Here is a 12,543-nt window from a genome sequence, read left to right on the forward strand (position 1 = left end):
TTTCTGTGTAGGTGGTGCAGCATGATCCTTGTCGTGGTGGGGCAGGGTACTGGAACAGCCTTTTCAGGTTCAAACACCTTGCCACTGGACACTACCTGGCAGCAGAGGTAGGTGTTGGGGCTTGCTTAGAAACTCAGCCTTTCCTTCCACAGCATTTCCTTCCTTTTGCACCTTCTGAAAAGCTCATTTCCTGCCTTAGGAACAGACCCGGGGAGTGGTGTTTGGGTCCTTGGTATTAATATGGGAATAGATGGGTAAACAGAAAATAAGGTGAAGGAGATTTGAAAGGATGCTGTGGTAGAGGGGTAGTCTTGAACTTGTTTCACTTTTTTTTTTAATGATTTCTGGAGGCAATAACTCTTCTGCAAAGAATAGACACTAAATAATATCTTGTCAGGTGGGCAGTAGAAGCAAGGTGAATTTATTAATAGATGAATACATTGTAAATGGCTTGGGAGCCTTTTGGGGAAAATGAATTCAATTACTGTCAGTTTCTCTTAAATCACTGATTTCCAATCAGACCAGTAGAACTGACTGTAAAATGGAAATTCAGTTATACTTCAAGCCAGCTTTATAAGAACTGTGGGTAAAGTTTAGCTGTCCAAGCACAAAAGAAACAAATCTTTCTCTCTTTCCATAGTAAACATCCTCCCTTCCCTATTGAAATAAGATTTCGATACTTTTTATTTAAAATAGCCCAACAGTTAATTTGTGAATTTTGCTGCTAAACACTTGTAAAAGTTGATTAAAACCAGTTCTATTTACTTCAGAGATATCACCATGCCTATACAGAAAGCACTGCCAGTCCAAGCTCCTGGATGTAGGAGCTGTAGCAGTTCAGAAGGGCTGTCTCAGCACACACTGACCTGAGACCATCAGTGGGGAGAGTCCAGATTAAATAACCCATTTTATATTCTTCTAATAAGCAGATTGGAATAACAGCAGGTTTTTGTCACGTACTTGCAAATCCCTTCCAGTAGTGAACCAGTATAGAGCTTTTCCAGTAAATCTTGGCTTTTCTCATCGGCCAAAACAAATACATGGTGTTACATCATGCAAAAATATACCAGAGGAGATTGCTCACCTGATCCATGGTTACAATACTGTTTCTTCTGAAAGATTTCTGCCAAGCATGTAGTTTATAGCTGGAAATTCCACTTGGGACTGAAAAAAACAAAGCCAAAACAGACCCTGAAACGTGGGATCTCTCTATCCCTCCTGCTCCTTTAGTGGTTATCCTGAGCAAGTTAAATCTCTGCATCTTTGCAGATTTCCCAAGTGCTTAATTGATGGGCAGATCCCCAGCCAGACCTGAATCTGTTTGCACAGTTTGTTCTGCATGCCTGGTAGTGCTGGAGCAGTAGGGCATTTTGTATTTTTTTTTTTTTTTACAAAATAAGTTTAGACCACAGTGAGGCTGTTTCCCCCTTCCAGCTCTGCTAGAGTTTGACTTGCCTGTGATTCTGTTTCATCAGGTAAACCCTGACTATGAGGAAGATGACCTGGAGTGTCAATCCTCAGTAAGTATAGGCAAGAGTCTGATCTTGCCCCTAATTGAGGAGGGCTTGGCACAGGACCAGATATTTACCTGGCCAGTGCATAAATGGTCCAAGCTTTGCTGCTAGTGAAGAAATTCTAAAACTGAGAATGATCTGAAGGCTTTTAAGGCCTTTCCAGAGGAGTGGATTTTGAAAACTGGGTCAGGCTTTAGTGAAGAGCAATGCACGTGGAACAGAATTTGTTATCTGGACCCCCTCCCCTCTCTGTAGCATCTCTTTCTGTCTTTGTGTTTCTTACCCCTTTGCTCTTGAAGAGGTGTGACCAGCAATTTGCTCAAGGTGACACGGGATGTGCTGTGCCAGTCAGTTGTCCCACTCCTCGTTTAAGAGGTGAATTCCCACTTGTTGTTTTAGCTTACCACAGGAAAGCCCCAGGATTAAGGGTCTAGAGAGCAAGAATGGCAGGGAGAGAATGATTTCAGTGCCATTCTTCTCCTTTTCCTGTGAAAGCAGGTGTGTGGTGTTTTCAGTAAGTGTTGTTGTGTCCAAGCCTGAGTCTGCTGATGCTTTGTACCAAGTGTCAAAGGGAAACTGTTGCTTCAGTAGTTGAAAAGAGATAAAACTGGAACATCACTTTCCATTGTGGGTTACGTTTTTTTTTTTTTTAGTTGGGCTTAGTTGTAGACTTACGCATCTTGCTTGGACATTTGTCCTGGAATATGGTGTTGGATAATTTGTTCCATTTGGATATGAAGAACTACTCCTGGGGTTTTTAAAAATGCACTGTGATGCTTTGAAATACCATGAGGTAGAATTTTCCTCCTAAGAGGATTTGTTCCAATATTCTGGCCATTAAAAGGCCTGTCCTTACCCCCAGATACTGAGCTATTGTCCTAATTGGTTTAGTGTGGTACTGGGCAGCTAACACTGCCCTTCTGACAGCTTGACTTCAGTAAACATACTGGAAACATGAAAAAAACAAAGCCACCCTACAAAGTTATTGTGGGGACGGGATTGCAACATCAAACTATTTTGTTAACGTTTTAGAAGTCAGTCAGTGTTGAGGTCCTTCAGACATCCACCCTCCTGTGTAATGCCAACATCTCCATCTGATGGGAAGTGCAGGAACTGGTGTCACACTCCAGAGCTGGGCTGCTTTTTCCCTGCTCTGTGACTTTACCACTAGATGGCAAACCCAGCCCGCAGAGATGAGGATCAGGAGCAGATCCCTCACTTCTGCTGCAAAATGACTGCACTGTTTAACCACCGACAGGTTGGTGTAGGCTGCTTTATCCAACTTTGTCCAGAGTCCAACTTTATCCAAATGGGAGCTGTCTGCAAGATGGGAGGTTTCTTAGCACAGCTCTGTGTTGCTTTTTTCTTCTTATCCCTCAGTACAGGAATGGGGTTTAAAGGGGCAGGGGTGAGATGCCAGCTGGTACCCTGGGAACAGCTTTTGTCCAGCTTGGGGGGGATGGTTTAGTTTTAGTTCAATTGCCCCATTTTTTACTTCCTGATTTCTGCCACGGTGTCAATAACTGACCAGTTGTCTCCTGGAATACAAACTGTGAGGACAGAGCAGCTGCAGAGATGAGACAGCTGAAGCCTGGAGAATTCATTCCAAGTGAGCAAATTTCTTCTGGTGTAAAGGCTCCAGATGGACTCCATTCAGCTCATAGTTTCTTCTCCTGAAGGCACACTCCCAAGGTGTATTTCTGTTCCATACAGCTAACTGTTCCCATGTGCAAAATCAGACTTTAAATGTCACTACTTTGGAGCCAAGTTCATTGAGTACAGAAGTGGTAATGAGAGCATCCTGAGGTATGATCAATGGCAGTACCTCTCCTGGATCTTTAAGGACTGCAGTCCTCACAGCATGGCTTTGAAGGGAAGGTACTTGAGTCCTCACTGCTTGAACCCATCTTTCACTGGTGCCAAGAGCACAAGGGAGCTGATACTTGATCACTTTGAAAAATTACACCTAGGATTTAGGTGTTTGTAGATGGACAGCTGAATCCTGCCTTGTGTCAGACAGTTTGCAACTTTTTTTTTTGTGGACTGGTGATACTGATAGTTCCCTAGAGAAGGTTTTAGAGAAAGCTGCAATTCCTTTTTTCCAGTTTAGCTTTGTTTTTTCCAAACTTTGTCCTTCCATCTGAAAATCCAGGGTTTTACTCAGTTGGTGTTAGTATCTTTACTTTGTTAGAAGAGGCTGGTAATCTGCTAGCACCTTGGGAATAAAGATGCTGCTGATGCCATGTCCTTTGGAGTCTATCACTGTGTTTGAGTGCATCATGAGCTGATGTGTGAGCAGCAAGACAGCCAACCTCTGGGTTAGCTGCTGTTTCATTTGTCTGTGATGGATAGATGCTTGTCCTGGTTTTGTTGCTGAAGTTTGTTTCCCTCCAGGATGGTTGGTACCCAGTGCTGCTGGTTTTTCTAGTTGCAGCTCCCATAATGACTTGGTTAGAATGATAATTGCAGTACATCCAATACATCTCAAGAGGTAATAGTGTCAGGGGTGGGGGGCTTGGCAGACGTGGCTCACCTGAAATTAGTCAGTTCCCAGAGCTCTGGGGGGTAAATGGTCAGAGGATTTGGAGTCTCCTCTGCACTATCTGCAAGACATAACTTCTGTAGTTTAGGATTTAATGTATTTGTGATCCAGAAATACTCAGAAATTATTAACACCAGGGAATGTGAAGAAATGGTTGGCAAGATCAGCTGCTTGTTGGTTTTATTGGTGTCCAGCTGACCGAACAGTACTTGGAATGGTTCAGAGTTCTGCCTGCTAATTCCAGGACACATCTATCTAACACGGACAGGTGGGTCTGGAGGGCTTGGTCTGACTGTGCTGGGAATTCTTCCACAGCTGGACCCTGAGCAGGATGCCTCCAGAAGAGGCCTGCACAGTGCTCAGGAGAAGATGGCATATTCCCTGGTGTCTGTGCCTGAAGGAAATGATATCTCCTCCATCTTTGAGTTGGACCCCACCACCTTGCGAGGAGGAGACAGCCTTGTCCCCAGGTACAGCTGAGTGTATTGGTGATTTTATTATTATTTTTTTTTACTATTTCTTTAAGGTAAAGCTGTCTCTGCTAATATTTTTCTCTTTTGGAATGAAGAGTCTTCCTGAAACTAATATAGAAATCATTAGACAAGTGCCTGAAACTTCACTTTAGTACTTTACAATAGGGTTACAAGTAACAAAACCCCATTTTACAGATGGGAAGATGGAAATGTACTTCCTTGCCAGTGAAAAAAATGAGATTAGAAGCCTTGTGCTCTAAAGTCACTCCCCTAACGTGTCTGTAAGACATTAGCTAGGATGTAACATCAAGTGTTCCCACTTCATACTCTATGGCTTACATGCCCATTACTGCTATTATGGTGTCACTTGCCACTTCAAAGCTGCTGTACTCCTCAAAGATACCCAGTCTGCATTCAGGCTCTTTGCTGTCCATTCTCATCCACTTTGTTTAGGCAACTCTCCAAATGATCAGAAACTCTTTAAGTTACTGGAAGTTCACATGACCACCAAAAGCCAGCATCTTGCAGTTCTAACAATGTGAAGGTTTCCCATCTGGGAAATGGACTCATGATCTGAAATTTATTTATTTCAGGAACTCTTATGTCAGACTTAGACACCTTTGCACTAACACCTGGGTTCATAGTACAAATATCCCTATTGATAAAGAAGAGGAGAAACCTGTGATGCTCAAAGTAAGTCCTGTCCCTTCATACAAGCACATCCTTTGATTCCTGTACTTACACAGAAATGTTGTTGGGAGAAGTTCCAGTCCCCTGTGACTGCTGGGCTGCCAAACAGCCTCACAGCAATGAACAGTACCTGGGCAAAGTGTTTTATCTTGAATATTAGGTTTTCATAGTAGTTTACTCTTACACTGTTGAATTTCTACTCTGTAGCAGTCATCCCGAGGAGAATTTTTCCCATTATTTACAGCAATGTTTTGCAATCTCTTCTGATGTTTCTCTGGGCTTTCACAGAGTGGTACTGTTCTCAAAGTCTGACTTCATCTACAGCCTCCAGCTGTCTAAGTGGAGCACGGCTTCTCTTCTGTTTTATTATCACCAAGTATGTGAATCTCTACTTTGTTTTCTGCCTTTGGGTTTGATGATAAGCTTCCTCTGGATTTCAGATTGGTACCTCTCCAATTAAAGAGGACAAAGAAGCTTTTGCTATAGTACCAGTTTCCCCTGCAGAGGTTCGGGACTTGGATTTTGCAAATGATGCAAGTAAGGTTTTAGGTTCCATTGCTGGCAAGCTGGAAAAGGGAACAATTACCCAGAATGAAAGGAGGTAAGGAAGAAAGAATTTGCTTCAGATAATATTGTTTCCTTTGCTCAGTAACTGTTTATTTGAAATTTTTATGTACCCTATCTTCAGGAGAGGGATTTGATTTCCTACTTGATTAAGACTTAAAAAACCCCAAAGCTGATGTATTTATTGTTAATGTGTCCACAGTGGAGGTTCTCAAGCCCTCGTGTTGCTGTGAGAACTGCTGGGGTGAACTTGGAGCAATAATCCCCAGCATACCTTTCTTGAGGGGCTTTGCTAATCAAGTGTGGGAATTTATAATCTACCTTGTGAAGACTGAACTTATGACTTCTTGCAAATCCTCTGACAATGTCAGTGAAAAGTGCATGGCCACACAAAAGGAGCCCAGAGGGGGCTGTGTAAAGCCAGGACCCACGTGCTCCTGTACCCACTGTCTTTTGGCCTTGGGAGAGGTTATCACCTGATTTATTTTTTTTTTTTTCTGGCAGTTTTAAAACCTGCCAAATAGAACTTGGTGAATGTAGCTGCCTTACGGTGATATTTTTGTCTTACTGCTGCTGTTGTTTAGCTCTTACAGCAATTATGCAGTAAGAAGGAGCATTAGTTCCTAATTTTAAGTTCTCTACCAACCTACATGCTTTATCCAGCATCTGAGTCTCTACTTGGTATTCTTCTTTTCACTTGAAAACTGTGTAAACTCACATTGACCTTGTTCTTTTAACAGAATTTGTAGTCTTGCATTAACAACTTCTGGCTCTCCTGTTAGATCTGTTACCAAATTGTTGGAGGATTTGGTCTACTTTGTTACTGGTGGAACTAATTCTGGACAAGACGTTCTTGAAGTGGTATTTTCTAAACCTAATAGAGAGAGGCAAAAACTGATGAGAGAACAGAATATTCTAAAGCAGGTAGGCTGCATTTTTCACTGAACTCTGCCTACGAGAAGGGTTGCCAGAAAACAGAACCTAACAGTCAAAAATCTGACCAAATTGTTGGTACTACGAGATCCTTGGAGTTTCTAGATTTCAGCAGGCTCTTGCTGGTGGGCTGTAGGCATACCATTGCTGGAGGGGAAAAAAAAAAAAGGTCAGAATACAGTGTTTTATAAAGGTGATCAACAGTGTCTTCTGTCTCTGTTCTGGCCAAAAAAGAAACGTGGTAACTATACTGCGTTTCTGATGAACCTTTTAGAAATTCAAAAGCTGCTGAGACAGGGCTTTTGCACTAATTTTAATCAGATGAAGGCAGTGTCTCATGGGATTTTTATCTGCTTTTTCTCACAAATCTCTAGATTTTCAAGCTGCTGCAGGCACCCTTTACAGACAGTGGGGATGGCCCCATGCTGCGGCTGGAGGAGCTGGGAGACCAGCGTCACGCTCCCTTCAGACACATCTGCAGGCTCTGCTACAGGGTGCTGAGGCACTCCCAGCAGGACTACAGGAAAAATCAGGTTTGAAACCTGTCTGTTGCTTTCAGTGGCTCTGCTGTGATGGTACAGGCAGCAAAAGATTGTGGGGTTGCTTGGTTTTACTCTCTCTGGTATTTTTCGTCTCTCTCGGAGGCTGCGTGTGGTGTGATCAGTGCCTGTTCCTAGGAGAATTTAAAAAAACAGTGGAACTGTCAAATCCAGGAGAATTAGAAACTTTTTTTCACTCTGGTTTACTACAAGCTCCATTGAAAGTGGCTTAAAGCTGTTCATTTTTTTGTTGTAATTGTTAAAAGCAAACTGCTTTCACATGGGGATTAATACCTTGGTGGTGTCTAGCCTGGGAGGGAGGGAAAGAGGTGTCAAGGTTATTGGACATCACTTTCCTCTGAGAAGAACAACTTCGCAGAATCACAGATTATTAGGGGCTGGAAAGGACCTTGAGAGATCATTGAGTCCAACTGCCCTGGTGTAGGTCACATAGGATTTAAATTTTACATCCAGTTTGCTTCTTGAGATGTCGATATTGACAAACATCTTACTGTTTTCTGTTACTGAGCGTTGTCTTAAATTCTGAGAAATAATTCCACCACCTCCCTTTCTTCCTTCCCTCTGTGTTTTGAAGGAATACATTGCAAAGCAGTTTGGGTTCATGCAGAAGCAGATTGGATATGATGTCTTGGCTGAGGACACCATTACAGCACTGCTTCACAACAACCGCAAGCTCCTGGAGAAGCACATCACAGCTGCAGAGATTGACACTTTTGTTAGTCTTGTGAGGAAAAATAGGGAGCCCAGGTAAGATCTAAGGTTCTGAGTCTCCAATTGCCCTTCTTCTCTCGGCTCTGAGAAAAATCTGCACCTGCCAACTTGCTGGTAAGGAAGCACAGCTCGTTCACTTCTTTTTTTGGCACTCGCCATAACTTCTCCCTCGGGCAGCAGTCTAGCTCTGCAATGGTAAGATGGAGTTCTGAATGTTTTCTTTCTGAAATGTAGGTTGCTTCAGTCTAGATCTCAGCAGGGACTGATACCCTTTTGGCTCGTGTTTTCCAACAGGTTTTTGGATTACCTCTCAGATCTCTGCGTTTCCATGAACAAATCTATCCCAGTGACACAGGAGCTGATTTGTAAAGCCGTGCTGAATCCAGCCAATGCAGACATTCTCATTGAAACTAAGTGAGTTGATGCCTTTAAAGATGCTCTTCCTAGTGTGAAACAGAAGGAAGGTAATTCAAAGCTGATTCAAGCACTGCTGGCACCTCTAGGGAAAGCAGTTACGTATGTGTGGAGTCCTCTTCAAACACAGAGGGAAGGGGATGATGGCAGCAGACGTCTGCCATATGCAGTCCCAGACAGAAATCATTCAGATATCTCACGTTTGCTCAAAGCAGACAGACTTTGCAGGAAAGGGGTGCAGGGTCCTCCCCTGGCCCTCAGCCTTTCCTCCATAAGCTGTCCCCTCCAAAGTGCTTCTTGGGTGCCTGCTCCCCGAGCTCAGCCTGAAGCAAAGCAGAAGCTGAGATGCATCTCTGCTCACTCATTTCTCCCTCTGTGCTTAGGATTTTGGCCTCCAGCATCATAGCAGGGACCAGATCCCAATTACCTTTCAAAAAGATGGGTTTATTCATTACGTGGAGTAGGGCACAGATGCTCATAATACTTTAAAAGGGAAACAAGTCTTGGTCAGGTAGTATTCAAAAAACAAAAGGGTGAGAGTATTCTATCACAGTTAATTCTCTTCATGAAATCATAAGGACTTTGTTCTTTCTGTTGCTCGTAAAGTTGCTCCATCACTTATTTGTTCTTATTGTGTATCTTATCTAGGCTATTCAATTTGCCTTTTTTTCAGATGTATAATCTTTTTTTGGCTGAAAAGCTGAAAGTCCCCAAAGCCTTTTTAGTCTAGTAGCTGATATATTTCTAATTATTCCACCATGTAAGCAGAAAGAAGTTCTGAATAATACGGGATTTATCCAATACAGAAGTAATTGATTTTTAGTTATTTTTGTTTACCAAATCCTTTCCTAGTCCATTGGATGATCTTTGAACCAGGTGTCCTGTAAAGATGTTTTTGAAAGTCAGTCAGACATGCCTTTAATTCCCTTGTTTCTTTATTCCTCAATTGAATGGAGCTGAAATGTTGGTCTTTTAAAGGCAGAATGGAAAGCTTACAATATAATTCTAATCTAATGCTTTTAAAAGCACACCACAAGTTTTATGTAGAAAACTGCTCCTGCTGAAAGAGTGAGATGTTCAGTTTCTGCTTTGCAGAGTTAAGGAATAAAATTTCTGTTTTCTGAATGCAGGTGAAATAATACAATTAGTTCCTTCTCCAGCAGCAGCACATTTCAGCAAGTGTCTCAAATGTTCTAAAAGATCCCCGTGGGTCTTGGCAAGGTGCAGTCTAACCTGACTTCCCTCTGCAGGCTGGTCCTCTCTCGATTCGAGTTTGAGGAAGTGTCAAGTGGAGAAAATGCCTTGGAAGTTGGAGAAGATGAGGAAGAAGTGTGGCTGTTCTGGAGAGACAGCAACAAGGAGATCCGCAGTAAGAGTATCCGAGAGCTGGCTCAGGATGCCAAGGAAGGGCAGAAGGAGGATCGGGATGTACTCAGCTACTACAGGTTAACACCACCTGGCTGCCTGGCCAAGTCCACCAGGGCATGTGGGGAAGCCTCTGCTATACAGGCTGTAGTGGGGCTGGGAGAAAGGATCCTGGGCTTAGGGACAGAGCAGCTGTGAGGGGGTGAGGATGGAGGCTCCTTGAAGTGAGAGCTAAATGCAAGAAGCTGTTCACGGTGGGAAATCTGATTGCCAGCATTAGCAAGGTTAAACTGATTTTCAAAGGAACAGTTGAGGCTTAGAGGGCACTGAATTTGCACAACACTTAATGGCTGTGTTTCTGTTTGGATCCCTGATAAGTGAGTGCCAGGAGAAGGCTGGGTCTTAACCCCTCAGATGTATTCAGATGGTAGCTGGGGTGAACAACTGCTTGTGATAAGAACAGGGTCTGAGCATGCAGATGGTTCTGCTTTTGATTTTAAAGAAGTCACTGCTCTTTTCTCTGCTTTCTAAACTTCCCTCTAAGCTCAAAGCCTTTGCTGGTCCTGTAGTTCTCAGCAGGACAATATACAGAGCTATGAAAATGCCAGAAGGTGGGTTTGATTAATGTGCAGTGCTCTTCTGTAGGGCTCAGGGTCTGCCCTTAGCAGTGTCTAACATGAAGCAATCTTTCCAGATGACTTGACAAGACACCAAGTTCTTGGCATAGTGTAAGATCAGGTTTCAGCCCAGACCAAATTCTTGTGTCTGGGTTATAAACTCTTGAGAGTAGATTGATGGACTCAATTGTGGTGATGCAGGAAGTACAACTGGATTTTTTTTTTTTTTTGAAATATCAACCTTATTTTCATTATCTCTTCCACTGAAATGGTTCATGCATTAGACTTCCTAATACATGATTTTGTTTGAGCCTGTTGGAGGAGTGAGCTCAAAAGGAGAACTTCTACATGTATTTGAAAAAAAAAAATCTATTAATATATCTGCTTTCAAAATAGATCTTTTCTTCCAGTTGCTTTTAAATAGAATTGATAGTGTTAGTTATTTTGAGTCTGCATTATAGACATGCTTCACACAAGGGTTTAGGATATGGTTTGGTGAAGTTCCCATAAGGAGTGCTGGGAGTGAAAAGGAGTCTGTTTTCAATTAAATTTTAATTTCTTTAGGAAACCTCACAGTTGACACTGTTCAGCACAAGCCTGTATGCACACTCATGAGTGTTGGACGTGTGCTCTGTGACTGAAGGTTAATTACCAGTCTGAATGTGCATAACTTAAATGCCAGTTACTTGCTTTTAGTTTATGTACTGAAAAGCTTAGGAAGTAGGTTTAGTTTTTCTCTACTAGTTCTTGTACTGAAGGGGAGCAGAGCTCAGTAGTTGTTTAATTAGGTACTTAATTCTTAATGATTCTGTAGTCCATTTGTGAGGTTGCTACAGTGGCAACTGTGTCTGCAGCACCAGTATGAAGGGTTTGGTCTTCCATGGTATTTAGGCTGAGCTGCCTTAAGTGTCCTTTGGGTTCTTCTGTATCTTTCATAAACAGCATTACTTAATTCTGTGTGGTTAACAGGAAAATGTGACTTCTCCTTTTATTCTAGTCTTCCACTATGTTTCTGTTTACTGTACATGTTACTTGATAAGTACTTTTCCCACTAAAAATATTAGCTATGTTACTGGAAAGCACAAGATGCATTCTTTTAGCACCTATAAGAGTAAATCAGTGCTATGCCCAGTGGACATTCTGGATTTTAAAGCGTAAGCTTTGTGGTTTTTTTTTTTCCCTAAAGATACCAGCTAAACCTCTTTGCTAGAATGTGCCTTGATCGACAGTACTTGGCCATCAATGAAATATCTGGGCAGCTGGATGTGGACCTCATCCTGCGGTGCATGTCTGATGAGAACTTGCCCTATGACCTGAGGGCATCTTTCTGCAGGCTGATGCTTCACATGCACGTTGATCGTGACCCCCAGGAACAAGTCACCCCAGTGAAGTATGCTCGGCTCTGGTCTGAAATACCTTCTGAGATTGCTATTGATGAGTAAGTACTTGCTGGAGTGGTGTGGGAAAGGAAATGACAGCGCTCTTGGTTTTTAAAACAAAGCCAGATCAATCCTAAAGCTTGTATTTTTAGTAGCCTTTCTCTTTAAAAATAACTTTTAAAAAGCATTACGAATTTTTTTTTTTTTTTGTAACATTCAAACCCTGTGTTTCATTTGCCTGTAATGGTTGCTGTTGAGAAGCTTTCTGAGAACAATCCAGCCTTCCTGTATGTGCTCAGTGGGGGTTTGTGCCCAGAACACAGAGGGATGGGCTGTCTGGTTTGGGGGATGGGACCTGGCCCCGGGGAGGGAAAGCAAGGAAGAACTGTTTGATTTTTCCTCCTGCCTTCCTTGATGAGAATACAGACTCTTGAGGGCAGGTTGTCCATATGGTTCACACAATCAAAAGCAAAAACAAGGGAACAGACACTGAAACAAGTGATGTGCTGGAGACACAGTTGTGTTCCTGAACCTAGTATGGAAAGTATGGAAAATACTCTTGATACAGTGGTGAAAAGCCCATACAACCCCCAGCTAGGCTGCAGACATCATGTCTTGGCCATAGCCTGGCATTAACTCTTTGTGGTGCAACTAATTTAAAATTGAAAGCACTTCAGCTGTTCAGAACTCAGTTCTTTTAGAGAAAATGAACACTTATTTGTGCTACGTGTTAGGAATCTGACTCTTGTCAGTATTAGTGCTGCTGTTCAGTGGCTTCTTC

The 12,543-nt window shown here is 42.5% G+C and overlaps 1 protein-coding gene across 10 annotated transcripts in view; it reads left to right on the plus strand.

Annotated features, from left to right (window-relative positions):
- ITPR1 (inositol 1,4,5-trisphosphate receptor type 1) overlaps nt 1-12,543 on the plus strand; it is a 163,755-nt gene that overhangs the window by 52,321 nt on the left and 98,891 nt on the right. For 7 of the 10 annotated variants that reach the window (XM_071756365.1, XM_071756366.1, XM_071756372.1 and 4 more), the window contains exons 10-20: nt 12-107; nt 1,476-1,520; nt 4,372-4,526; nt 5,123-5,222; nt 5,660-5,820; nt 6,566-6,707; nt 7,091-7,249; nt 7,851-8,023; nt 8,282-8,401; nt 9,652-9,846; nt 11,570-11,821. In XM_071756365.1, the coding sequence (XP_071612466.1) occupies nt 12-107; nt 1,476-1,520; nt 4,372-4,526; nt 5,123-5,222; nt 5,660-5,820; nt 6,566-6,707; nt 7,091-7,249; nt 7,851-8,023; nt 8,282-8,401; nt 9,652-9,846; nt 11,570-11,821 (1,598 nt within the window). The remainder of the gene's footprint in view (nt 1-11; nt 108-1,475; nt 1,521-4,371; nt 4,527-5,122; nt 5,223-5,659; nt 5,821-6,565; nt 6,708-7,090; nt 7,250-7,850; nt 8,024-8,281; nt 8,402-9,651; nt 9,847-11,569; nt 11,822-12,543) is intronic. The other 3 variants (XM_071756369.1, XM_071756371.1, XM_071756374.1) reach the window with 1 other exon arrangement.

This window comes from Heliangelus exortis, chromosome 12, assembly GCF_036169615.1.
Source record: "Heliangelus exortis chromosome 12, bHelExo1.hap1, whole genome shotgun sequence".
NCBI classification, from domain to species: Eukaryota; Metazoa; Chordata; class Aves; order Apodiformes; family Trochilidae; genus Heliangelus; species Heliangelus exortis.